Raw genomic sequence first — 25,736 nt, forward strand, 5'->3', positions numbered from 1 at the left:
TTCAATAGCTTTAGGTATTGGAGTCATTTTAAAAAGACAAAACAAGATCGAAGTCTCCATTTTGAACTAAAAAGGAGCCTAACAAGGTAGAAATGTGAGAACTTTCAAGTAAGCAAGAATATGATATCATTAAAGGTGTGATCTAAGACAGTTAGAATGACACAATTCCTGTCAAGGAAATAATGAAATACATGTCAAGAGGGAATCAGTTGTGTAATGTTACATGTGCAGATGTAACATACATGTGTATAAACTATTAACATACATGTTTACACATTTTTAGTCCTCACTGACCAACGTGTTTACACAGTGGCAGAATTTGGGAGTTCATGATTTCTGCAAATTATAATTGTAAGTTGCTTTCAATTAGAAGAATTTTCACTAGAGAATACATGAATGCGAGTGAATTTTAGCAGACTAAGTGATAGAGGCATATTTTGAAATTTCTATTTATACTTTCTTTATAAAGGTTAGGAGAACTTATGAACACTTGTGCTAAGGTGTTCGGGAGAACTTGTTGATGTACTTACTGGTTTAGGCAAGCAATCTTACCAGAGTTTTGCTTTTTTTTTTATCAAAAGTGTTAGGACAAGAGATACAAGACTTGGTGACTTGTGATTTATGACTGAAGCAAGCATTCCTTCTGAAGTATTCTTTTTTTTAGTGGAGAAACGTATTACTGTCTGTTGAAATTTATAATTTGAGTTTTAAGAGATAGTACATTTTATGATTAGAGATTTATGATTTAAGCAAGAAAATTGTGAACAGAGTGTCCTCAATGCGGAATATTTAATGTGGATTTGTAACATTCCATAACTTTTCTTAAACAGCTAGATTCTTATATTGGATCTTAGCAATACTTGCCAGTACTATATTCATGATGAGGAAGGCACAATCTTTCAGTGTGCTGAGGCGGAATGATCCACTTCGGTGGTCAAAAAGTTTGAATGACCTCAGAATTAACAGAAATGTCAACTTCTGGCATAATTCAGTGATGGATGGTCCTGTTAAAGTAAGTCACTAACAACTCATAGTCAGAAGATTAGAAATGGCTTCTCAGAATGTGGCTGTCAAAAGTGTGAAATTTATGGTCATTTTAATATCACAATGTCATTTTACACACAACTTTTTGTGAAATTAACACCACAGTCTCATGTACAGTGTACAGAATTTTTGGGATATTGACCCCTAGACTTATGACTTTTTGTATCGATATTGACCCCTGAACGAAGGCTTTTTGTGATATTGACCCCTGGCTTAGATAAATATTTTTGTTGTATAAAGAGTCTGGTAGTAAGAAGATAAATATGTTTTTTTTATATAAAATGTCACATAAAACTGTGACCATGTGAAGTAAATCATTGTCAATGACAGTCGATTAAGAGACTGGTTTTGTATGGGAGTTATTATTTTTGTCAAGAATAATCATTTCTGCCCAAGTTTTTTTTAACTTGGTGAATAAGATAATGTTTTGTATACATTATTTCTGCTGTTGTAGGTTAGAATGCTTTTACCCCTTCCAACCCCTAGTCCATACCTATTAACCTATTGAACTAATTATGTTGGAACCCTTCCCCCCCCCAAAATGGGCACTGTGGAATATGGGAGATTTTTACCTAAGAGAAAATTTTGCGTGTAAAAATACTGTTATTAAGTATTTTTCACAGAAAATATAGTAACTTTAACCAAAAACCTCCCACAAATCTGATATTTCTATGTGGGAAATTAGAAATTGTTCATGGATTTTATGGTGTCTCTGCCCCCCCCCCCCCCTGCTATGTGGGAGGGTTAACAGGTATGCAAAAATCAAAATTAAAATCTTTATTGTGTGTTTAAGGACCCACAAGGAGCAAAGACAAATATGACATATATGATTAAAACAAGAATTACCGACACATAATACCAAGCATTGCATACGAGATAGACGTTCAGTCAAACCAGGTATCAGGTAGGCCCGCAGGGTTAGGGAAGGGGATAGACGTTCAGACCCTGCAGGCCTGCCTGATACCTGGTTTGACTGAACGTAATAAAATGCTTCCTCTGTAATGTATATACAAGTCTTGTCAGTACTGCATGCTTCCTCTGTAATGTATATACAAGTCTTGTCAGTACTGCATGCTTCCTCTGTAATGTATGTACAAGTCTTGTTAGTACTGCATGCTTCCTCTGTAATGTATATACATGTACAAGTCCTGTTAGTACATGTACTGCATGCTTCCTCTTTAATGTATATATGTAAAATATGGGTGAAAAATTTGCCTTGATATATAGCATATTTTGTTTAATTTTCTCATTTATCAAATAGTAATAGTAATAAAAGGAACCAAGACTTTAGTGGAAATCAAAAGAATGTAATTCAGGTACTCAGACTGGGAAATCAAAAAAATAGCATTTGCAGTCTTTAACCTATTTTGGATTTTTTTCCGACACAGTTGGTATAGTATCGCTTTTTACCCTTTGATGCTCTTCCATGGGAACGCAAGTTGGCCAAATTCTGATAATTTAGTGGGGTTCGAAAAAGGAAATTGAAATTGCATGCCATGCATTATTTCCTGATGAAAATTATAAATAAAAAGAACAACTTTTACTGCGTCTGCTATCTTTTTTTAAATATAGTACTTGTTAAACTTGTAATGTACAAATGTCAAAAGCAAAAATTGTGTGTGGACAACTATTATTGAAAACTAATTGTAGTTAAAACATTGGGGACTGTTTAATTGTAATAATTAAAAAACAATAGTTTCTTACCTGGCTTTATCAGAAACATCAAAGGATTCTTAATCAGATAAACCAATCTTCAGGTGAAAATTTCACACCTTTTAACAGGTGTTGATTACAATCAAAGCACTACTCATTATTATGTCTAGACTTTTACTCAAGGTATGGATTGACTGTGAGATATGAGTTTTTTGGTCTGAAATAATTTGATCAAAGAAAGGGGGGAAATAAAGTGTTATAATTGAGCTTTTTTTAAGTTATGTGAGGAGAAAATTCTATTTTTTGTTTAAAAAAAAAACAAAAAAAAACATACTTTTTATGGATTTTCTTGGGTTTCTTAAATGATACTCAAGTTATAGGGATTGAATATAAGTTGCAGTTTTTGGGTCTGAAATGGAAAATGGAGAATAAAAAAGGGGGGATACATATATATAACACTGAATAGATAGAAAAAACTCTAAGACATTGTTTGGCCTGAACTAGCCATTTGAGAAACAGCCTAACCCAATACATTAAAAACAAACATGTTGTCATGTATATGAATTTTTTTCACGAAATTATATTTTGAGGGTTGAGGCATAATTATGTTTGTCTGTCTGTCATTCAGCTGAATTTCGGCTAAAATAAAATAATAATTTGGGTTTCATAGAGAAAAACCCTTTTAGTATTGTTGTGGGGAAATTGAACATTCTATGGGAAAAAGAAATTTTTCTTTCAACTTCATGACACTAAATGGATTCCATCACGACTCCTCTGAATGATGGCCAGTATTGTTTAAAGAATTCAGGTCGAGGGTCTTATTCCAGATGAGACAGTAAATATATAAGATATTGTTACCTGATATGATATCTTCAAGTTTCTGTTATCAGGAGCTTATAGTTAATATAATCAGACTCAAGTTACAGTATTCCTGTCCCATTATTTTCATGGCTAAGCAAAATAAATTTGTCATCAGTTCTTGACCCATTTCTGCATGCTTTGAATATTGAATACTGTGGACTCCCATTTTTTTAAGAAACCTACATCAGAAACAAAAAATTGTTTTTTTATGAAATGTATTTGTCACATATTTGATTTTCTAATGCATGTTTTCTGCCCGACTATAATAGTTAATTCATTAATTTTGGAAAACTTTGGTTTGAAAATAGAAAAAAAACTCTGCTTTCTGCTCAACATTCATAGTCAATTCATTATTTGTAAGTTAGTTTTAAAACTTCATGTTTTTTTTTTTTTTTTCTTTTATGTGATGACATATTGGTGTTAATTCAACAGGAACATCATGACATATTGTAATAAAAGTTGAACTTAGTCACAACTGCAAAAATTTGCTGAAAAATGACAGAATCAAATGCATACTTTAAATTCGGAATTGATAGTACTATGTAATTAGTTAAAATAAATATTTGTCCTGTCTTTTGGCATGCCATTAAAGTTTCATATTTATTTTTTAAACATACATTTTTTCTGTGGATGACATGTGAAAATGAGTGAAATATGACAAAAAAATTGATATAGTCATTAGGGTCAACATCTACAATAAACTTTGACCTTTAGGGTATATGTACAACATTGTCTAGGGTCATGCATGAGTGACTTGGGTCATGACCTCAAGGATGTCAATCAGTTGTATTGTAATGCTTGCTTTAATTATAATAGTAAACAAACTACCTGGGTTTAATTCCAATTAAGACTCATTAAAGGCAAATAATCTGATTGATCCAAATATATAAACATAGGGGAGGGGCTAATTTTTTTGGAGGGTACATTACCTGTTGACATTTGACATTTCTGGGAAAATTTGCAAACTATTAGACTGAAATATTTCTTGCTAGGAACAAATAAGTGAAACTTCACACTCGATTAATGTGCCACTGTGGACATATGAGGATTATTTGAAGTAAAACCAGGTGTAATCATAGAAAAACTGTGAAAATGATGATGAAAGTTTGTAACCGTTGTCAACAGTATATATCTAACATGGATCATAAATGCCAGGTATGTCAATATGAGGGGTAGTTTTCTCTTTGTCTCCCATAGAAATGTACATGTAAATAAAAAATATTTTATGGGTACTTAAATTTTAATTTAATTTTGTCTTCATGCTTTCATTAAAGGAATAGAGAGTTTTTAGTCTTCGAGGATGAGTTTACTTTTCTTTGAAGGTGATTTTTTTATGTTTTGAAAGAAAGGGGAGGGTTTGGTTGCATTTTGAACTGCATAGAAATATACAAAATATAGTTGTTTGAAACAAAAAGGATACAAAATGTAGATAAATATTGTTAGAACACATCCAGTTAATTGCTTTCTCGTTGAACAGATGTTTGATACTATCTGTAACAGTGTGTTTCCAATGTCAGTAGAAAAAATAACTTGAATAATAAATTATGAATTTAACAGAAAAATATGTGGACTAATAGTATGTTTACAAATCTACACATTTATTTTTGTCTCTACCTGAATCTAAATGGTACATTATTTAATTGATATATACTGGTACTAAATCAGACTCAGATCTTGCCAAGTTTTGGGATTAAAATAAACCATGACTGAGCTGGGTTATAGACAGTGGATTTATCATGAAGATTCCTACCAACTTATTTCGAAAGTTCATCAAGGTAGGATTCTGTAGGTAGTAGGGATTGAATTTTAGAATTTTTTCCACTAGCTAAATTTAGCAAGTACTGAAAATTTACACCCGCTAAATTTTAGTTTTTTGAGTTATTTCTGGACTTGACCTATATGACATATAGAAATCCACTGCCAAATTTTAGCAGGTGTAAATAATTTTTACCAGCAAAATTGAATTTCAACTTGCATTTTAGCAAGTATTTCTCTCTCAATTACTGCAGTAGTAGAACAAAAATAGACCTGCAAAGATGTGCCATTGGCAGAATTTACAAATGGGGAAACTTATGCATTCAGTATTACAAGGCCCAAATCAATGCAGAAAGAGATCTGAAATATTGTTGACATGTTAATTTACACTAATGAACTGTCAAAAAACTTCCATATAAATATTTTAACTACCGAAATTTATGGCTTTGCCAAGAATTAATATTATGACACTTATGCCCTGAAGTTAATTTTTTTTTGATGATATTTTGTTTCAGGGTTAAGAAAATATATTATGTGTTTACAATTTACCCATTCATTAGTTATACACATATCTGGTTTTCTTCAGCCTTCCAGATTATTGTCCCCAGTCACAACAAGGACAGAGTAATATTATTGTCGGTCTGTACCTCTGTCAGTCACATTTGACTTTTAAGACCCAACTCCTCGAAAACAGGTCAACTGATTTTGTTCAAATTTTACAGGATTGTAAGTTACCACACATATAGTTGATTCTGCATCACTTTTTGGATTTGATTAAATTTTCAAGAGATTTTGTTGTATCAAAATGGATGCATCGGAATATATGTTCCAAGTTCCTTAACAAATCAACTCAATTTTGATCAGTTCAGAGAGTTATTTCCCTTTTTTTTGCAATTTTGTAGTGCTTCCTATGTTATTGATTCCTTTTATATCATCTCAGTAATTTACAAAACAATATTTCAGAATACAAGAGTTTGTGATATAAAATGAAAATTAATGTTTTAAAAACATCTACTTGGACACCCCATTAAATTGAATAGTGACAAGTTAATAATGATAGCACTTGATACAGTTTTTTTGCTGTGCTCCATAATTGCACAAGATATATATGATTGACACGGAAGCCTAAAATAAAAAAAAAAAAATAGGAGATGTGTGGTGATTGCCAATGAGACAGTCTTCCACCAAAAGCCAAGCAGCAACCAATTAAATTTCTACAGGTCACCACACGGTCTTCAATGAAGTTATTTTGTTGGTTAATTCTTGTAAGTAATAATAAAGTAACAATGTGATAATTGTATTCTCAATTAAAAGATTAGTAGAAAGTCTAAGTAATGATCTTAGATTTCAAATAATTTAAGTAATAAGAGAAAAAATGTCCAAATCCTTTGATCTGTTTAATTCTGTGGAAATCTGAACTTATAACACAATATTACTATGTAAATATTTAGAGATAGGATTATTGTTATTGTTTGATGGTAAATAAACACTCCAAGATTGTAAACAATTATATTTGAACAGATTAAAGGGAGGTAGTCCTATAAATAAGGGAAGATAATCTGTTAATTTTTTTTTTTTCAAATTCCCATGACTCCTGTATTTTGTTAGATTATTTGGGATTTTGTTGATTGGATTTTTTAATATAAAATTAACTATTTAATGAAATCTAGAACATCCAAATTGTTTATACTCCTTTTTCAAGACCCAAAGCATTCTTCAGTAATTTTTATTTTTCAAGAATTAGTCTTTTATATTAATAACAAATTTAATTATTATTTATAATAAGTCTAGTTAATTAACCTTAAATTTAAATGCTTCAGTATACCAAATTTTATGTTGATCTTAGGTTTGTGAGTGTAATTCAATAATTAATATCAGAAGCATAAAATTCCATTCTATTTTTTTGATTGTGGAGAAAAGGGGGATTAAATTAATTTTCTTTAAAAACATAAAAATAAAATAGACAAAAAACAAGACTAGGAAAATTAAGTTTAAGACTCTTTTGCTCATGATAATCAAATAGATATTCAAGTTTTCTGGTGGATTGTTTTAACTTATGATTGTAGACATAAAAATAGCATGAATTATTGAATCAGCTACTGCTATATATATGTCAGGATGTATCAAGCAAATTTCTAAATAATATTTTTTTGTGATAAAGTGATAGATTACTGATCATAGTCAGATCAATTGGTATTATACAGAGCTCGAAGTTGTACTAGACAGGTGTAATTAGTAACATCAAAGGGCCAGGTATATTACTTCCTGATTGAGTCGTCTACCTTGTTTTTAGTGTAGGACTACCTGGTTTTTGAAGTCCTCAGGCCAATTATCAATTATGCTAATAATTATGATGAAATTCAATGTATTATCTTAGTGAGTATTGATTAGGACATACTAAAAAAATATTAGATTCTTTTTTTTTTTCAAAATATGCGGAGGACTACAGATTTTTTTAAAAATTAAGTGAAAAATGCTGTCAGTGTGAAAGAATTGGACCCAATTAAAAAAAAAACAAACTAAAATAACATTTTTCAGGGACGGTAAAACAGTTGGGTTGGAAGGGTATGAGAATCTAGGATATTTTTTTATTTTGGCCTAATGGTGAAAAGGAACCTGTCTGGGTAAAACTTGTTCAGAAATTCTAGTGATTATAAGATGCTTAAAATTGAATGAGGTGAAAATATGATTTGTTTACTGCTCTTAAGGGTTTAAGAAATAAAGAGTGCATTGATAAGTTGTTAAAATTGAAGTCCAATCCTTCTGTTTTATGTACAATAAATTGTTTAATCGAATCTAACAAATGAACAAAAAATTATATAAACATATTTTATTGAACAAAATAATATGAAAGTAAACATGTAAAAACGTTTGGAATGTTGAATAAAATGTAATGAAATGAGTTTAAAAAAAAAGCAGATGACTTATCTGCCAAAAAATACACAACTTGGCATGAGATAAAAAAAAAAAAGGATTATGAAGGAATTTCAAAAAAATAAATTTATTATATTAGATGTTTGTTAATCTGGTTGCATCACATACAATGCGAAAGTCTTTGATGTTTTAGAAACAAAAGCATAATTTGGCAGGGGGCTGCCTAAATTCCTGAAACAAATGTTTTGATACTGGTCCAAGTGTTTGTACCTGTTTGTTTACATTTAGGATGACTGCGGAATGTCATGATGACAAGGATGAACAAATATTTTGATAATGTGTAACTGTTTGTCTAATGTGACATATTGATAAAGGGGAAAAGGGGGGGGGGGTAAATTTTGATATCTAAAGCATATTTTGTATAATAGGTCTCATTTCTGTTCTGATTTTGTTCTTTTTGGAATGATTTTAAGCTGATCAGATTCAATATTTAGATATATGTTTTAGAAATTTCTCATCATTATTTTCCCCTTTGTCTTTCTTTCTAGACATTTTAATTTTTATTGTCTCTTTTTGACGCACCTTGTCTCTAATTAATGAGACTGGTTTTACTTAGTGTTAGTACATTGTACTTCAAACTTTCTGGTTAAAAAGACCTACTCTTATGGCATGTCAGAAATGTTAAAAAAACGGATATTAATTAAGATAATTATTGATGACCATGTTATGAACTCATTTTGGTGAGGAACATATAAAAAAAAACTAACTTTGTATGGGAAGCTCCAAAAGGCATGACTTCCTCTCAGACTGAAATCTGGCTCTCAGTGCTTCCAAGCCAAGACTTTCATATTAAATATGGTTGTGAAGACTTTGTCCTCTCTCCAATTGATGATGTCCAATTTCTACTTCAGTTTTTCAAATTTTTGATTTCTATTCCAGCATAAGTGGATATAACCAACTAGATATGTACATTCTTAGGTAATAATATGATGCTTTTTATTTCAGCATAAGGGGAGATAACAAATTAGCCATCATAAGTTGGTTGGTTAAATTATGATTAATTTTGTTTTCATTTCAGAGTGGTGATACAGTTGTATGGGAGACGCACAAAGTTTCTTTGACTAGAGTGAGTATAAACTAGTAACCTGAAGAATGTGACAGCACATGATTTAATGCATTTAGTCATAAAAAAGTAGCATGGTTTGGTTTTGAAAATCATTTTCTTTTAGTACTGTGAAAGTACTATTGTACCAATTTTTGTGGTTTTCGTAGGTAGTCCAAAACTTGAAATTTTGTTTCTAATGAAAAGGCGATTTCCATTGATGTGTATACTGAAATCGTCAAAACAAAGAATTCAGCAATCCAAGAAAATGTGTTTCCTCCCCAGTCCTCAAAAATTATATCCACAAATTAAAGCACTTTGACAGTAGCTACAAAATGCACCCCTTAAAATACTGATTTTGGCCAACATCAAGTACTTTTAATCAACTTTTATGAGGGATTGTTCTGTTACTTTCTTATTTCGGAACACCATGCAAGTCTGGGTGTTAACAGAATAGGCCTGCAGCAGCGCTATAGCTTGTCGTAAAAGGGGACTAAATAGTACTCAGAAATCTAGCCAGGGGCTAGGGTGTTCTGCCCACAGAGCAACTGGGATGTGTGCCCCAGGTGGTGGAACGGGGTACCCCTGGCGTGTTACATGCTGGGGTTGTCAGGCTATAATACGGAAAACCTGACTGCATACCATAGTGGTGCACCGTGTTGGGAAATATGCCACACGTTCCTTGCATGTTAAAGAACCCTGCTGTGGTATTCGATAGGAGTAGGAAACTTTGCATTCCGCCACAGGAGGCTAAATTGTCACACCCTACCCATCCCTCCCTTTTTCTAGTGGCAATCAAAATTTGTTGACCCTATTATCCCTTTGTCCCATCCCTTTTTTTTTTTCATCATCCATTTCATGTTCATCGTCTGAATATAGCTGAAATATTGCTGCTCGGATGTAAAACCCCAATAATCAATCAGTTAATCTTATTTTGGAATGCCATCTTTCATGTGCATGTTTGTGTTATTATATGTGTAACTTCATGTTTTCAGGTACCAAGTTTTGGATTTGGTATTGCTGTTAGTGGTGGCATAGATAACCCACATTTCGCCAACGGAGATCCATCTATTGCCATCTCCGATGTTTTAAAGGCTGGGCCTGCTGAGGGACGATTATTGTAAGATATTTATGTTAACTTTTTATACTCCACCACAGTAAAACCTCCACTGCTATTGGCACTTTGTTTATACTCCACCGCACTAAAAACTCCACTGCTATTGGCACTTTGTTTATATTCCACAACACTAAAACCTCCAGTGCTATCGGCACTTTGTTTATACTCCACAGCAGTAAAACCTCCACTGCTAACGACACTTTGTTTATACTCTACTACACGAAGTGCTGATGTGTTATACATTTACTGCCTTCAGTTGAGGGTAGTATACTAGATTACCAGATGAAAAACAGTGTTTGAAATTGGGGCCATCCCACAAGCCAATGCTCGTAAAAATAATGGCGGGCATGCAGAATTCTTGCTTCCAAGCCAATGTATCCTATATATAAAATTCTTTTTATAGTAAGGGTAGGGACTTGTCTTAAATTTAGATGGCAAAGACTGGAAGAAAGAATATTGCCAAGACAGTTTCATCACTAAATATCAAATAGTATGAACAAACAGGTCAAGGGCCAAACTGAAATTATCACTAATTAATCACTAATAATGTGATTTATGTATGTTTATCAGTATTAAAAAACACTCTTATCTAATCAAAAAATATGTTACTTCACAATTAGATAATTTGTACATAATCTGTGTACTATTTCCAGAATAAACGACCGAGTCGTCAGTGTAAACAACATCTCACTAAAAGATGTAGATCATCGTACGGCCATCAAAGTACTTAAGGATAGCGGAAACAAAGTAAACTTAGTCATTCGTAGGAGAGTTGTAGTCCCGTCAATGATGGACCCAGAAACTCCACTGAAAATAACGCTGGAGAAAAAAAACAAAAAAGATGGTAAGAAATTTGGGATTTTCAGATGCAAAATACGGACTTTTTCATTTGTTGATAAAAATGGGGGGGTTGGGGCTTCTTTATTCCACAACCGAGACTCCTCTGAAACCACTGAACAAAATTTGATTAAAGTTTGACAGATTCTTTATTACATGATGCCATTGTGCACCTCCTATTTTGTTTTTCTATCTAAATCACTTATAGGTTATTTTTTATGGTTACTGATAAGGAAAGCAGACGGTGTCTACGACTGAGTTTTGCTCACAGTTTTTCTATGACTTTTGTAACTTCCTGTTAATAGAGAACACATGCTTCAAAACTTGAACCGCCTCCTAAATAAGTGACTAGTCATAGGCCATACAAATTGCTTAGATTTTAGAAAAAAAAATTGATGCAAGGAGGCTTTTTTTTCCTTGATTGTAGCAAGTTTTCCTTTTATTTTTCTTTAAAAATTTCATAGAATTGAGAAGTGAAATAAAATACTTCATGGCATTAAAACTTTACTGGCATATGAGATGTAGCAAGAAGTAAGAGCCTTCACCACAAGACATTCTTTCGTTTTTGATGATCAATGTTAAATTACAGCCTCATTCGCATCATATTGTTTACCTTCTTGTCTAACGCACCGACAAATCCGTTAACTAATTAAAGGTCTATTCCGGGCTGGATACGAAATTTTCTGGAACAGACATGAAGTTTCCAGATTTTAACATGATAAAAATCACAGAGGCGGGTGGGTTTTAAGGGATGGGGTGTGGCCTGAGAACCTAGCAACCTTTTTTTTTTTAGCCATATAGGTCTGCTTTTTTTTGTAATTTATTCCTTTGTTGGAATTCAGATACTAATTGTTGCCTATAAATTTTGAACAGATTTCGGTGTGGTGCTTGGCTGTAGATTTTTCATCAAAGAAATTTATCCTGGTACCCTAGCAAGAGAAGATGGAAGTCTTCATGAAGGGGATACAGTATTAAAAGTGAGTTATGGTTCTTTATCTATGGTAAAATAGTTAAGGGGGGAAATAGTGCAAAATCATGTACATGTATGATGACCTTTAAGGAGAAAAATCAAACTACTGTGAAAGTACTTTAATGCATGGATTCCAACTTTCATGGATCAGGGAATAAACACAAGTTCATGGATTCTTGAAGTCATGGTTTTGAAGTTTTCGTTATACACATCAATGGGAATCTACTATTTGTTGGGAACCAAATTTCGTGGTTTGAACAACCCACAGAAACCACGAAAATTGGTTCCCAACGAACAATAGTACTTTCACAGTATTCACAAAATATATGTCACATCCACACTAATTGTACACGTCAAAGTGACTTTAGAAATTTGTCCAGCTTATTGAATTACAATATCTCACATGAGAAATTACCCTTTGTTTTATTTTGTTTAATATTTTAATCTCTGACTGTATTAAAAAATCATCAGCTACATGTATATTCTTTTTATTTTTAAGTAAAAAGACTTCAAAGTTATTTTTTTCTTCAGACCAGTACTTGAATAAATTTCCTTTTATCATATTACTGACTTTTAAAAGGGGGATGTATAAAGTGACAAGAGTGTCAGTCCTATTACCCATATAAATCTCCTTCCGTTACACAGAGGACCAATCTCTTATCTGAATGGAACTTAATAAAATTTTCATAGAATCTGTATTACATGTACTCACTGTCCACCTATTTAAGATTTTGATCCAAATCAATATGTAAATTAAAAAATGTAAATTTTTGAATGAGGGATTTGGACGTATCAAGTGAGAATTGCTGTTATTGTTTCTAATTTAAGTTGTCATAGAATAAATTGAAGTCATTTTTACATCATGTGATATGATGTATTCCCATTTTTACATCATGTGATATGATTTTGTAGATTAACAACACACCTATAGAGAATCTATCTCTGTCTGATGCCAGGAAGATGATCGAGAAAACTAAAGACAAGCTTCAACTGTTTGTTACAAAGAAAAATCTACACAAACCACACAGTAGGCTTCAAGATGATGGTAAACAAATAACAAGTCAAATGTTGATTCTTTTTGGCAACTTGAATTGAAGTGGTACTGATTTCAACACTTAATTTTTTTAAATTTTGTTTTATAAAATTTAGAGATTAAGGCCATCATAGTTGACAAAAGTTCTGTCAAGTTTCATTGGTTATTAAGTAAAACAAAATGTTTTAATGAGATCACTGTTCTGATATGGAGTTCTGTAAATGTTTCTATGCCATGGTAAAACTTTGATAAACAACAGAAATTTGCTCCAAAATGGTCACCATTTTTGTGTCTTTTCTAAAATAAGAAACTGGTCTTATTATAAACTGGAGAAATCACATTTGATTTTTGTTTTACCATAGGCTGGCAATTTATGTCAATAAAATAATAGGTTATAAATGGCCAGTCTATGGTAAAACTATGATAATATAGACTTTCTGTGATTTATTTAACAAGCCTACCCAAATTTGTGTTCAAATCGGTACTAGTTCAAGAAAAGTTGCCATAACTTAGGAAAAAGGTGGTATTAATTAGGGAAAAAAATTATTGCATAATTTATATTATTATACTTTACATAATAAAGGATTAATTCTATTAGATAGAATATAATCACGTGATATAGATTAATTTGGATATATTTTGTTTTTATTGCTAGAAATTTTGTATAACCCCCAAAATTCTTGCCATCATTGAATAACCCTATTATTCAGTGGTGAATAACCCATCCAGGTTTGAAATTTGAAACCATGCATTTTTGTCCTTTGTTTGTTTGGAATAATCAAACAATTATGACGCTTTAATTCGGTGAATATCCAAAATTGTCAACCTCACTGAGGCAGTCTTTCTGTAGGTTCGTCAGACCACTAGATATCACTGGTAAAAATGTGACAGGACCGTTAAAAAAATCCGGAACGCCAGACCGGAAGTCCGGAAAATTTCTGATATTAGTCATTCTTGATTCAGGTCAAAATGGATGTTAAAACTTTGTTCAGTTCTGAAAAAAGTATGTCATCACAGGACCGAATGTCCAGAAAAAAATACAAACTTTGATAGAGTGCTTAGGTTATTCCCCTCTGGCTAAAGCCCTCAGGGAAATAACCCTAGTCCAGGTTGACAATAGATTATTTTCGGTTTCTATCTTTAAAGCAGAGAGGCACTCAGAAAAAGATCTGGGCGAGCTGTAATACTTGGGTCAACTTAGAGTTAGGGGAAGTAATTCAAACTATGTAATGTATATTGCTCAGTGATTTAGCTGGCGCTCGCCATTTTCGCCATTGACAAGTGATTTTCGAAAGTGGCGAATTTTTCTCGTGCATTTTTCCCCCCCCCCCCCCCCCCCCCCCCCCCAAAAAAAAATATGATGTTCCCACGACCCCATAATTGACAACTTTATTACCTTTCCCAAGCCAATTAGGGTTTTACAATAAACAATCATGACCAATGTTTTTATTGCATCACCTTTGATCAGACCTTGCTTGATCACCTGGTTGAGGCTAATTATCCCGACAAACAAATTAATTGACGGTAATGATTTGTTTGTTGAGCGCTGTAACATGTTCTCAAAGTACTCAAAGTGTCATCGTATGTATTTAAAATGGAAAGATGTTTGGATTTTTCAATCACAGTTCGAATCACAACTATGTCTGCCATTACGAACTATTTTAGTTCGTCGTCACATGACAACATACCTAAAGGTCAAAAGTCTAATAATAAGTCAACTACTACAAAGAGTTGCAGTGATCGACTATTTAAAATTTAAACCAGAGTGGTCAAAGATATTTCCATGCATATACTACAAAGATGGGGCGATGTACTGCCGTGACTGCCAAGATGCTGGACTTACCAATACATTTTCTATCGGAAGCAACGCATTCCTAAAAGATAATATACAGAAGCACATCAACACTGCTGATCATAAACGGGCAGTCCAGACCAATTCCATGAAGCAAGAATTTGAGCAAGGAGTGACTTCAGCAAATAAAACACAGGAGTCAGATGTTACTAGGGCACTCAAAAACATATACTGGTTGGCGAGCAACAACTTACCCAACTCAATGTACACCGTGAATGACCTTCTGATACGTCAGGTGTGTGGTAGTTTATATGAAGTTATATTATTTATTAATAAAATAAAAAGATATATAAAGTAAACGTACATGAGACAAAAAACACAAACAAATGTGTAATTGAAAGAAAGAAATTTTAATTTGATACACATATATAGTATATAGTATGAAGTAAATGTACATGAAACAATGTATCTAAAATTTAATTAGCGATATCTGATTCAAGAAAGAAGACAAAATCATTTAAATTTCAATTTATAAACGATTTTTTTTATGTTTTTGTTGAAATTTTGACGTTTTTCAAAACACAATATCTTATGTTTTGATTTATTTTGCAGAATGTGGAAAGTGTCACCAACACTCAGAAGGCAAAGAATGCCTAATACATGGCTAAGGACAGGAGGTTTATGCATTACTGATCAAGTAAACAGTGCTTTACATTCTTAGACACATGCCAACAATAGTAGCTGATGTATATAATTTTTAGATTTTTACACACATGATATGTATGACACAGTAACAAAGTATTTTTTTGCATATTTTATTCATGAATAGTTGCTGATGTAGAAACTGTATGTTGTTATATATTTTTTATTAATATGAATTATCTGTTATTTATATACCTGTGCTGAAATAGAAATAAACATGTTATTATTTATAATATAGTTGTTATAAGTATATGTATATACATGCATACTTATAAATTTGTGACGCGAAAAGAAAAAACAGTATTGAGATTTAGTCTTACTCAAAAGTGACTAATGGGTTGAAAATTCTGGCTAAATCCCTGATTGCTGGACATCTTATTAAGTAGCTGCTTTTGTAAGAATCAGGCAAAATCTGAAAAATGTGATACACCCCAAAAAAGGCTACATATTTTTATTTATGTTGTATTATGGGTCTATATTATGAAATGTGTAATTATTCATTCCAATCTGTCAGCTCTTTGGAGATAATCCACATTGAAAGTCTAATGGATTCTGTTGTATTTGAGTGTCATGTACAGAGTTATCTATCTTAATTTTGAGATCTACAGTGCATTCTATATAATTGTTATCTCCTAAGAACATGGGTTATGTGAAAAACTGAATGTTAATTTCTTTTTACTGTGGCAAACAAAATATCAAAAATAAAAATATGTAGGCATTTCACCCATGATTTGCATTTTGCATGATTCTTAGCTGGAGTGCTATTGACAGCACTGCAAATGTGTTTCCTTTATATTCATTATGTTTGTTTTTTTTTTCTAAAAAAAAAAATTTAATTTTGCAGAAGCCTCCTTGGGTTATGGAACTTTACAGGGGACACTACAGACACAGAAAAGTGACATTGATAATGTCAATATATATCGTCCTAATGGTGGTCTAGAAGAAATGTACAAAAGTAACCCACAAGAAATTCCCAAAGGAGCTTACCCACCTAGTGAACATGCTCACTTTGATGGGAGATATATCTACGACCATGAAGGTCCACCAGTTCCTCCTCTGCCAACAGGGGTAGATCCTAGTAAGAAAACCTTTTTGTAGAAGTCGTATCAGATCTGAAAATAAAAAAGGAAATGTATAATGGTATCAACCAAAGTATGTTTAAGGTGTAGCTTAACCTGAGAAAAAGCGGTGAATAAGTAATCAAGTAATTATAATAAGTAATCAAGTAAAAAGTAGTCAGTTTATGTTAATATGGAATGGAGTATTAAAAAAGTAATCAACTTATAGTAAGTAATCGTGTAATAAAAAGTAGTCAGTTTATAATAATATGTAATAGAGTATTCAAGTAATGATAAGTGTATTAACTCTTGCAGACATAAGGTTATAATGGTTAGCCTTCTGAAGGATTTTCCTGTCAAAATACAGAATTATTTACCTGTACAGATTGTCCATATTTTTTAAGAATTTTTACTACAATTTACGCTCTATAAATTGTGACTCTTTCCATAGTGCCTTTGTTAAATTTGCATGAAGTTCAGGAGTTTTTGGATCATTTTCACCAAAAGTGGCAAAAAAATTTATTTGTTATCAAGTTGCATAAACAGGTGTGAAAATATTCCTGTGTAGAAAATACAAATGTTTGGCTTTCTGTCAATTTTGAATTATTTTTAAATTTTAGATGCACCTCCAAGACCTCCCAGCCCTGGCAAAGAGCCTTTACGGCCAGAAGACTTTTACAATTCTCCTCAACATAATGATGGATACTATAGCGACCGAGGAGAATCACTCATGGATAAGGGGCCATCTCGTCGTCATCATGATGAGTAAGTTTCTTGTAGTGCTGGAATCTGAAAAAAATCAGGGAATAATGATGAAAAAATTATAGCACCTTATCGATACTATTTATGTTGAACTAAAGAACAAACTGAGTTAAAATAAAAAAATACAGACTCTTACTTTAAATGCTTTAAGTGTCAAAGGGAGATAACTGATATCATCTGTTTTTTTTTCCTGGGTATAATTCATTATTGTTTATTTTTGCCTGATTCTTACAGATGCAGCACTGATATGGGGGTTAATCTGCTGACCTCTTGGTGTTAATCTGCTGACCTCTTGCTTTACATATATTAACATAATGTTTAGTGACTGGTTTATGGCTGATTTTGCAGTATGAAGAGCTAAACTTTCAACTTTTGTATTTTGCTTTGTTGTTTTAATGTTGATAGATCTATGGTCTATTCTAAATTTCTTATAAAAAAACTTGCCTGTATTTTTTCAGTTGACATATTTTAGTTTCTATAGTTTATTATAAATATCTTCTCTAAAACTTGCCTGTTCTTTTTCTAGTAATGTATATACAGGTAATTATTTAGAATAGACTATAGAACAAAGTCTATTGTCAACATTAAACAGTAGCAAAGTATTGTAAACTAAGTTAAAAAAGTTGATTCTTCATTCTTCATTATTTCAGCTATATTCATCCCATATCTATTAATCTTTTGACACTGCCTCATGGAGGAGATTTTTTAGTAAACATCAATTTTTATGTCCAATTGTTTTGGTTTCTTGTATTTTTCACTATAATCTTCCAACAATTTGTGGGAAATTCAAAATTTTTCATTGATTTTGGGGCAGTCTCCCCTTCTGATGTGGAAGGGTTTAATAGGTATGTTATGTGTCACAAATTTTGATTGGTCATTTTTACTAATAAGTCACTTATTTTTATTGGTCAGGCACAGTATTGTTTAAATTTATGTTTTTGTATTTAAATTTCATAATGTTTTGATATCTTTGGTAAAAAGAATTGCCTCCTCCTTCATTGATTTTGACAAAACAAAAATGCATTGGAGCCAAGAAATCATATTTTGGCATAAAAGTCATATTGTTTTGGGCCATTTTATCAGCTTACTGCTCCTTCTCCTTTAATATAAAAACTCTGCCAGATCAGTAAGATTCAGTTCAGCAATTTCTGTATTCACTTAGAAAGTGCTTTTTAATGGGTATCAATTTATATGATTTGTTGAAAATTCAGGATTTCTTTTATTTCTAAATGCACAGATGTTTATTTTAGAACATCTTTACTTTTCAACCAATTTGTGCTTTGATCTAGTTAACTTCCAAAATTGGTACCCACTGTATCCCTAGCACTGCTTCTTCTCTGGGCACAGTATCATCATATTAACATTGTGTATTTCAGACGATATGTTGGCAAGAGAAGAGACATAATGTAAGTATATAGATCCTACAGGGTGCCTTTTTATGTGAAGATAAGAAAAGAATGTCCAATTAGAGGGCATGCGATGATTATGTACAGGGGAAAGTGATTACATTAACTGCACAATGAAGCAGGAATTTCAAACTTCTTTATATATTTATAAAATGATACAAAGTGTAAATATTAATCTCAGTTAATTTTCGTGGTTAATGATTTTTGTGGATGATATCATGTGATTGTATTCAATGAAATCAATTGTTCACAGTTGATAAAAATTGGAAGTGTCGTATAGTTTAAAGTCAATTTTGTGTGTATAATTTTTTGTACTTAATGTACACCACAACAATATAAAAAATTATTAGTTTTACAATAACTAAACAAAGATCATCAGGTGATTGTTGGAAGACCAATTATTTTCCCTATTAACATTGTACGGACTGTAATTGAACATTTATAACTTGTCATTTACACACAACTGAGAATTAAATGACAGTTTTGTATAAAAAAAAAAAAAACAGTTTTAATTAGCAATTACCCATATAGGTATGTAATATTCAGAACTTATTAGTGCAATAATTATAATCTTGTAATTTTCATGTTCATTGAAATTTATAAAAAACAATATTGTGATCTCTAGAATATTTTCTCTTTAGATATACACCTGCATACAAAGGGGTAAATTGAATTTGATGAATTTCTCACATTTGTTACATGTTGTCCTTGTATATCTCCAATTTTGTTTTCCCATCTCAATGACTTATGTGCCTTTTAAGATGGTTTCTAGGGAGAGGAAAAGGAGTATCACCCAGTGAGCAATTTTTTCCTACCTATTATAAATGGCTATGATGAAAAGTCACATCGCTATGTAAATCATAATATCTTAAATATTTGTTTTTTCGTTCATTTAAGTTCTGAGCCAAGGACTGTATACTTCCAAAAAGAACAAGACTTAGGTCTGGGACTAAGACTTGCTGGAGGTAATGCTACAGGGATATTTATAGCCTCCGTACAGCCAGGCAGTGGAGCTGCTATGGTTGGACTCACAGAGGGAGATGAAATTCTAATGGTATGTCTAAACTTGTGTCAAGGCATTTCCACATGACCTAGCACAACAAACATGTTGCATTTCATGCTTATTTTATAATTTTGGTAAAAATGTGGATAAAACCATATATAAAATTTAACACCATTTTAGCAGCATTATTTATTTTAACCAAAAACAACCACACATCAGCATGCAATTAAATATTATGCCCAATATCAACAGGAATTTTAAACGTCCAGACATCTGCTGGAATTTTAAAAAACCCAACATCAGCATGCAATTTAAAAAGTAAAATTAATTAAGAATAATAGTTTTTCAGTGTTCAAATCAAGAAAATTTTCCTTCATGACATTTGAAAAAAAAAAAACATAAAATTTGAACCCCAGAAATGTTTCATATATATTTCTTCTATGAATATAAATCTTCATTCATGTATTTGTATCTCTAGCAGTAATTCATATTAGCCATTTTTAATTGAGGTGTGAACTTCTCTCCTTAGGCCAACAATAAAGCAGTCCATGGTTTATCCCGAGAGGAGGCAGTGACCTACTTAACAAGTCTTGAAGGTCAAGTTCAGATGCAGGTTCAATATAAAAAGGAAGGTCAGTTGTCATTTAAATTACTTAATCTAATTTTATGTGTTGTTATTAAATTAACAACTTATCAAAGAACTCCGCACCTTGTAGAAGAAATGAAATTATATGTCGTCTGTCTGTCTGTCTGTCCGTCCATCCGTCTGTCCATCTGTCCGTCTGTCTGTCTTGATATCTTGTCTTTTCTTGGAACAGAAGTGTTCACTTGTGTGGATGATTCATAGTTACTACAGATTTTGACTGAATTACCATCTACAGATTTTGACTGAATTACCATCTACAGATTTTGACTGAATTACCATCTTCAGATTTTGACTGAATAACCATCTACAGATTTTGACTGAATTACCATCTACAGATTTTGAATCTCTGTGTTAAATAATCCCTGGATTAAAGGATAATTTTTTACACTGAAAAATCTGGATTATCATGAAGAATATGCAGGTCTGAAATTGATATCAAAATTCATTATGAAATTCAAAATTACCCCATTTTATCTGTGAAATAAAGAAATTTGTGCCTTTTTTTTATATGAATTTACAAATATATGGAATTTCAACAGCCCTTACCGACATATCAATGGAACATTTCATCAGCCCTTACCGACATATCAATGGAACATTTCATCAGCCCTTACCGACATATCAATGGAACACTTCATCAGCCCTTACCGACATATCAGTGGAACACTTCATCAGCCCTTAGCAACCTACCAATGGAAAACAAACATTTAACATAAAATGAAAAAGAATTAAAAGAAGAAATTTATTTTAAAAAAGAAACAATATTAAGGAAAGCTATTAGGAACAAAAGTTTTAGGTTTCCAATTTATTCTTGTCGTTTCATGTATGATGTAAAATTTTTGATTGATTTGTCAATATAAGTTTGTTAATTTTGTTAAAAGTATCTTTAATTCCTAAATCTGCTGGTCATTTACAAACACAGAAAGCTTTTTTTCTCTGATAATTAAATTGTAGCTTAGAAATTTCCTATTTTTTATTTATAGAATATGACAGAATAATGGCCAGTAAAGAGGCTGGGGATTCCTTCCATGTCAGGTAACTATAGTAATATTTCTAAATATAGCTAAGGGAATTCCATTTCATGGGTTTCTATATTTGACCCCTGCTTGCAAAGTGCTGATAAACTTGTACCAGGTCTGAGTGCTACAAATAAAAAAAAAATCCATTTTGAGAATGTTGATAACTTCCATGGTGACTTCATTTAACCTGAAAATAGCACCTTTGATTATGTCCTTAGAATTTGACCTTTTGTTTTGATTTTGTAGGGCACATTTCTCGTACGATCCACAGGACCAAGGAGAATTACCTGTCAACTATGGTGATATATTCCTTGTCAAGGACACATTGTTTAGGGGCGTAGTTGGGTCATGGCTGGCTGTTTCCCTCGGAAAAAATAATCGAGAGAACAAGAAAGGCATCATTCCAAATAGAAATAGGTATATTATATATTTCTACTGGACATAATGTATTGAAATTAGTTCTGCAGCTTTCAAATAAAATTCAGTACTATACATAGCCTTTTTGGGGTAGGAAAATTTCACTTTGGATTACTTCAACACCATATGCTAAGAGTATTCCTATTTTTTGTTTGATAAGGTCATACAAAGACAGTGTTGGTAGGTTAGTTTTTTTTATTGATTAGCCTGGAAATAGAATTGTTCATGTGTTTGGCAAATAAAAATATTGCTTATAGATTGTAAAAAAAGTTACATCCCAACACTGAAGTAGGTTTTCTTGGGTTTGTACATGGGGATAAACACATTTGATCATATTTTCACAGAGCTGATGACATCATGGCCACTCAACAGACTTCAGAAGCTGAGAAGGAAAACACTCCGTCAAAGGTTGGACGGGGATTGTTCAAACGTAAAACTGCCAGACGGTCTAAGTCTCTTGGCAAGGACCACTGGGAGGATGTTATATTTTGTAAGTCTAAGAAGCCACTCAATTGGCTTAAAAAGTTGCTATGGAAAGTGTAGTCATTTGTAGATATTAGTTGAATGTTGATGTTAAAATGAAAAAAAATAAACAGTTTTAGTTGGTACAAGCAGTGTGTAATATCTTCCCTGGTCAAGTTACCTAGGGCAGGTTAACATTCCACACACACACACCATCCCCTTGAAGTAAAGATAAAAACCATTTTTTTGTGCATTGAATCATTGATTTTCACTATAGTTACCTCCCCTGGTGTTGAATGTTGAACTAGCAAGTTGAATCAGGGATGATTTTATCCACTTTTTAAAATCGGGATTTTACCATCACAATTCTATTTTTTCACTCTAGATTTATAACGAATTTGTCAGTTTCCGCTCTGTTTGTTGAACTCGTAAAATCATCCCTGGTTGAATGGAAAAATAAAGAAAAATTCAAATTAATAGTTAAAGAAATCAATTTTCTTAATGTTAAATTCATGCATGGGAATTCTCTCAATAAGATTTATAGCATTATTTAGAAACAGGAAAGACTTTATATATTTTCAAGGTCAAAGGTCAATTGGATCCAACTAATCAGATTCATTCTACCATCAACATTCATTTTTTATGTAGAATTAACCAATGGTGCTAGATCTTATATACAAGCATGTTTTGATATTTGTATAATCTTGTTAAGTTTTTGTTATTAAATGTTTATGTCTGTTTTTGTCTGTGTTTGTGTGTTATTTATGCTAAATTTAAATGTGCTCCTATGCTATGTATGATCGATAATTAAAAACACAAGTGAAATGATTAAAAGGATATCAGTTTGTTTTAAAATGATGGTATACCACTGTCTGTATCAATGTCTCTCAGTTAATGAAAATTCAAAATTGCTTTGAGGGAGTTCCATAATTTTTATGTACATAAGTTTGTGGAATTTGTTCCTTTTCACAGTAACAATGGTAACAATAACATGACTTAGTTTTTTTAAAGCAACATGCAGCTCTTTCAATTCAGAATTTTCCATTACCATTCTAATTTTACTGTTATACTTGTATGTTTAGACTTTTATTGTTTTTTGTTCTTTGTCTAATCATTGAAAAAATGGAGGTGGGGTACAAAGGTGTATTGGCTTTGCTTTCATTTTCCTTGTGTCACTGTTAAAAGTGTGTTGTAGTTTTTTGTTAAATTATTTCTGATTTGTGGTTTTTAGCTGATGATGGTGGTAAGTGTTGGTCACCTATAGTTTACCTTGTTGCTATGACAACCTTTTTAGATCTATTTAGACCTTAGACACACTGCTTTTATCATCATCATCTCTTCATATATACAATGAAATATTCAGATTTTAAAAAATCAAATGATTATCTTCTTTTTTTTTCCGGATTTCTGCCATTTCAAAACCTGATTTATGGTTACGACTCTTTTTGTAATGTATATTTGCTTCCGATTTTGCCAATTTCCGCTTTGCTGACCTCATCCCTTAGTGATTTATGCATGAAGAATTAGGTTTCAAAACAGAACACCAAAATAGAAATCGAAAAATGTAAACAAAAACATTTCCCAAATGACAGTTATGATTGTATCTATAAATAGTCCTTTTCTGCCATCAGTGAAATATTGAATTTCCCATCCACAAAGCTGAGACAAAGAACCTGCTAAAGGGGAGATAATTTTTCAGGAAAAGATAAGTTACTTGGTATAGATTTCATGCTTTATATTATTATGCCCACATAAGATTGTATGATTCATCTTTTCAGGGTCATATGCTTGCACATTCTTCAACAGCTGCAATTAGTCGTACAATTTATTCATTTCCTTTTTTGTATTAGATGGCCTAGCTTATTTCAGTGGCAATCTAGTCTTTACAAAAGCTTAGCTTAGATGCATCTGCAGATAAGCCACTTGCATGGCTATCCAGTTATAGAATGCAATGCATCAGTTGTAACAAGCTCCACATCAGGACAGACAATCGTTACCTCTCTTACTGACTGCTGCAGACAACTCTTTCAAAATTCTTGAATCAGACATTCAGACTGCATCACTTAAATTCATTCATCTTTCTTGACTTTCAAAACTCTTCATAATTTTGGGCAGGGCTGTCTGCAGTGTCAAATATTAAGTTTTGAATATCGAATCTTTAAGTTATGATGCAAATTAGGTAGCATGGCCATGATGGGTAATTACAAAATTACCAAACTGATAAACTCTTTAAATGTAGATATATAGGGGTTGGATTGACAGCTTGGTATGAACCAGGAGTGTGAGATTCTGGTTTAAGTAAAATGATATTGTCTTCATTGTAGCTGGTTTTAGAGGTCTACATGAGGCTACTTTGTGTAGGTTTTGTGTGATCCTCCTATACTTTATATGTGCACCAACCCACTTTAAACTCCACTGAACAAAACTAAAATTCTGACTCCACAAAACCAACTTCTTAAGTTCTAACTCCACTAAATACACTTCTAAAGTTCTGTCTCCGCAAAACTAACTTCTGAAGTTCTATCTGCACAAAACAAACTTCCCTGAGGTTTAAAATTCTTTTCTTTAACAAAGGAAAATCAGTGTGAACTATCATTTAATTAAGAGAAGAACATCATTATCCCCCCAAAACATCATCATTGTTAGCATTGTAAAATCACTTCTGTAGAAAATTTATGGTACTTTTTTATTTATTATGTTTACATGACAGACAATTAACATCATAATTGGAAGTACAATTTATTTATATATATAAAAAAAACAAAACAAACAAAAACAAAATCAGACATGTAATGAATATATTGAAACTTATGGTTAAGTTCATATACTGTGAAAGTACTATTGTTTGTGTGGTACCAATTTTCATGATTTGGTTCCCATCGAAATGGAGAATACCATTGATGTGTATACTGAAAACATCCAAAACTACCAATTTAAGAATCCACGAACTTGTGTTTCTCCACTTATCCACGAATTAAAGTACTTTCACAGTAATTTTCATTTGAAAATCGAAGAGGGAGTTTGTGCAGTTTTTAAGTGAAATTTTACCCTTTTTTTGTTTGGAGTGTAACCTTAAAGAGACGTATTTTTTTATGAACTAACAGACAAATTTGTTTTCTTTTTTTTTTAAGGGAAATCACTTAAACTTCTTGTCATTGATGTCTAGATTAGGCACTTACTGAGAACTTTTACACACATACTGTGAAAGTACTATTGTTAATGG

At 32.1% G+C, this 25,736-nt stretch overlaps 2 protein-coding genes across 17 annotated transcripts in view; both read left to right on the forward strand.

The window, feature by feature from the left end:
• The window catches only part of LOC148596464 (tight junction protein 1-like), a 98,663-nt gene that overhangs the window by 32,679 nt on the left and 40,248 nt on the right, over positions 1 to 25,736 (forward strand). For 13 of the 16 annotated variants that reach the window (XM_088563621.1, XM_088563627.1, XM_088563623.1 and 10 more), the window contains 13 exons: positions 9,266 to 9,313; positions 10,285 to 10,409; positions 11,060 to 11,250; positions 12,117 to 12,220; positions 13,126 to 13,258; positions 16,585 to 16,818; positions 17,419 to 17,563; positions 18,937 to 18,966; positions 19,864 to 20,020; positions 20,499 to 20,601; positions 21,599 to 21,650; positions 21,881 to 22,051; positions 22,396 to 22,541. In XM_088563621.1, coding sequence (XP_088419747.1) covers positions 9,266 to 9,313; positions 10,285 to 10,409; positions 11,060 to 11,250; positions 12,117 to 12,220; positions 13,126 to 13,258; positions 16,585 to 16,818; positions 17,419 to 17,563; positions 18,937 to 18,966; positions 19,864 to 20,020; positions 20,499 to 20,601; positions 21,599 to 21,650; positions 21,881 to 22,051; positions 22,396 to 22,541 — 1,639 coding nt within the window. Of the gene's footprint in view, positions 1 to 989; positions 1,013 to 5,237; positions 5,334 to 9,265; positions 9,314 to 10,284; positions 10,410 to 11,059; positions 11,251 to 12,116; positions 12,221 to 13,125; positions 13,259 to 16,584; positions 16,819 to 17,418; positions 17,564 to 18,936; positions 18,967 to 19,863; positions 20,021 to 20,498; positions 20,602 to 21,598; positions 21,651 to 21,880; positions 22,052 to 22,395; positions 22,542 to 25,736 lie in introns of those variants that run through there. The other 3 variants (XM_088563630.1, XM_088563633.1, XM_088563624.1) reach the window with 3 other exon arrangements.
• Positions 14,608 to 16,575, forward strand: LOC148596467 (uncharacterized). The gene is made up of 2 exons (XM_088563638.1): positions 14,608 to 15,333; positions 15,651 to 16,575. Exons 1-2 carry the CDS (start codon positions 14,680 to 14,682, stop codon positions 15,693 to 15,695), a joined length of 699 nt encoding a protein of 232 aa, XP_088419764.1. The 5' UTR covers positions 14,608 to 14,679; the 3' UTR covers positions 15,696 to 16,575.

Source organism: Perna viridis, chromosome 15 (genome assembly GCF_037379345.1).
Source record: "Perna viridis isolate PV_CMFRI_1.1 ecotype Kerala chromosome 15, ASM3737934v1, whole genome shotgun sequence".
Lineage (NCBI taxonomy): Eukaryota > Metazoa > Mollusca > Bivalvia > Mytilida > Mytilidae > Perna > Perna viridis.

Bases quoted from the DNA above. Each gene is read 5' to 3' on its own strand.
- LOC148596467 (XM_088563638.1), top strand. From the start codon at position 14,680: ATGACCAATGTTTTTATTGCATCACCTTTGATCAGACCTTGCTTGATC. The intron at 15,334-15,650 runs GTGTGTGGTAGT...TTTATTTTGCAG, and splicing joins ATGACCTTCTGATACGTCAG to AATGTGGAAAGTGTCACCAA.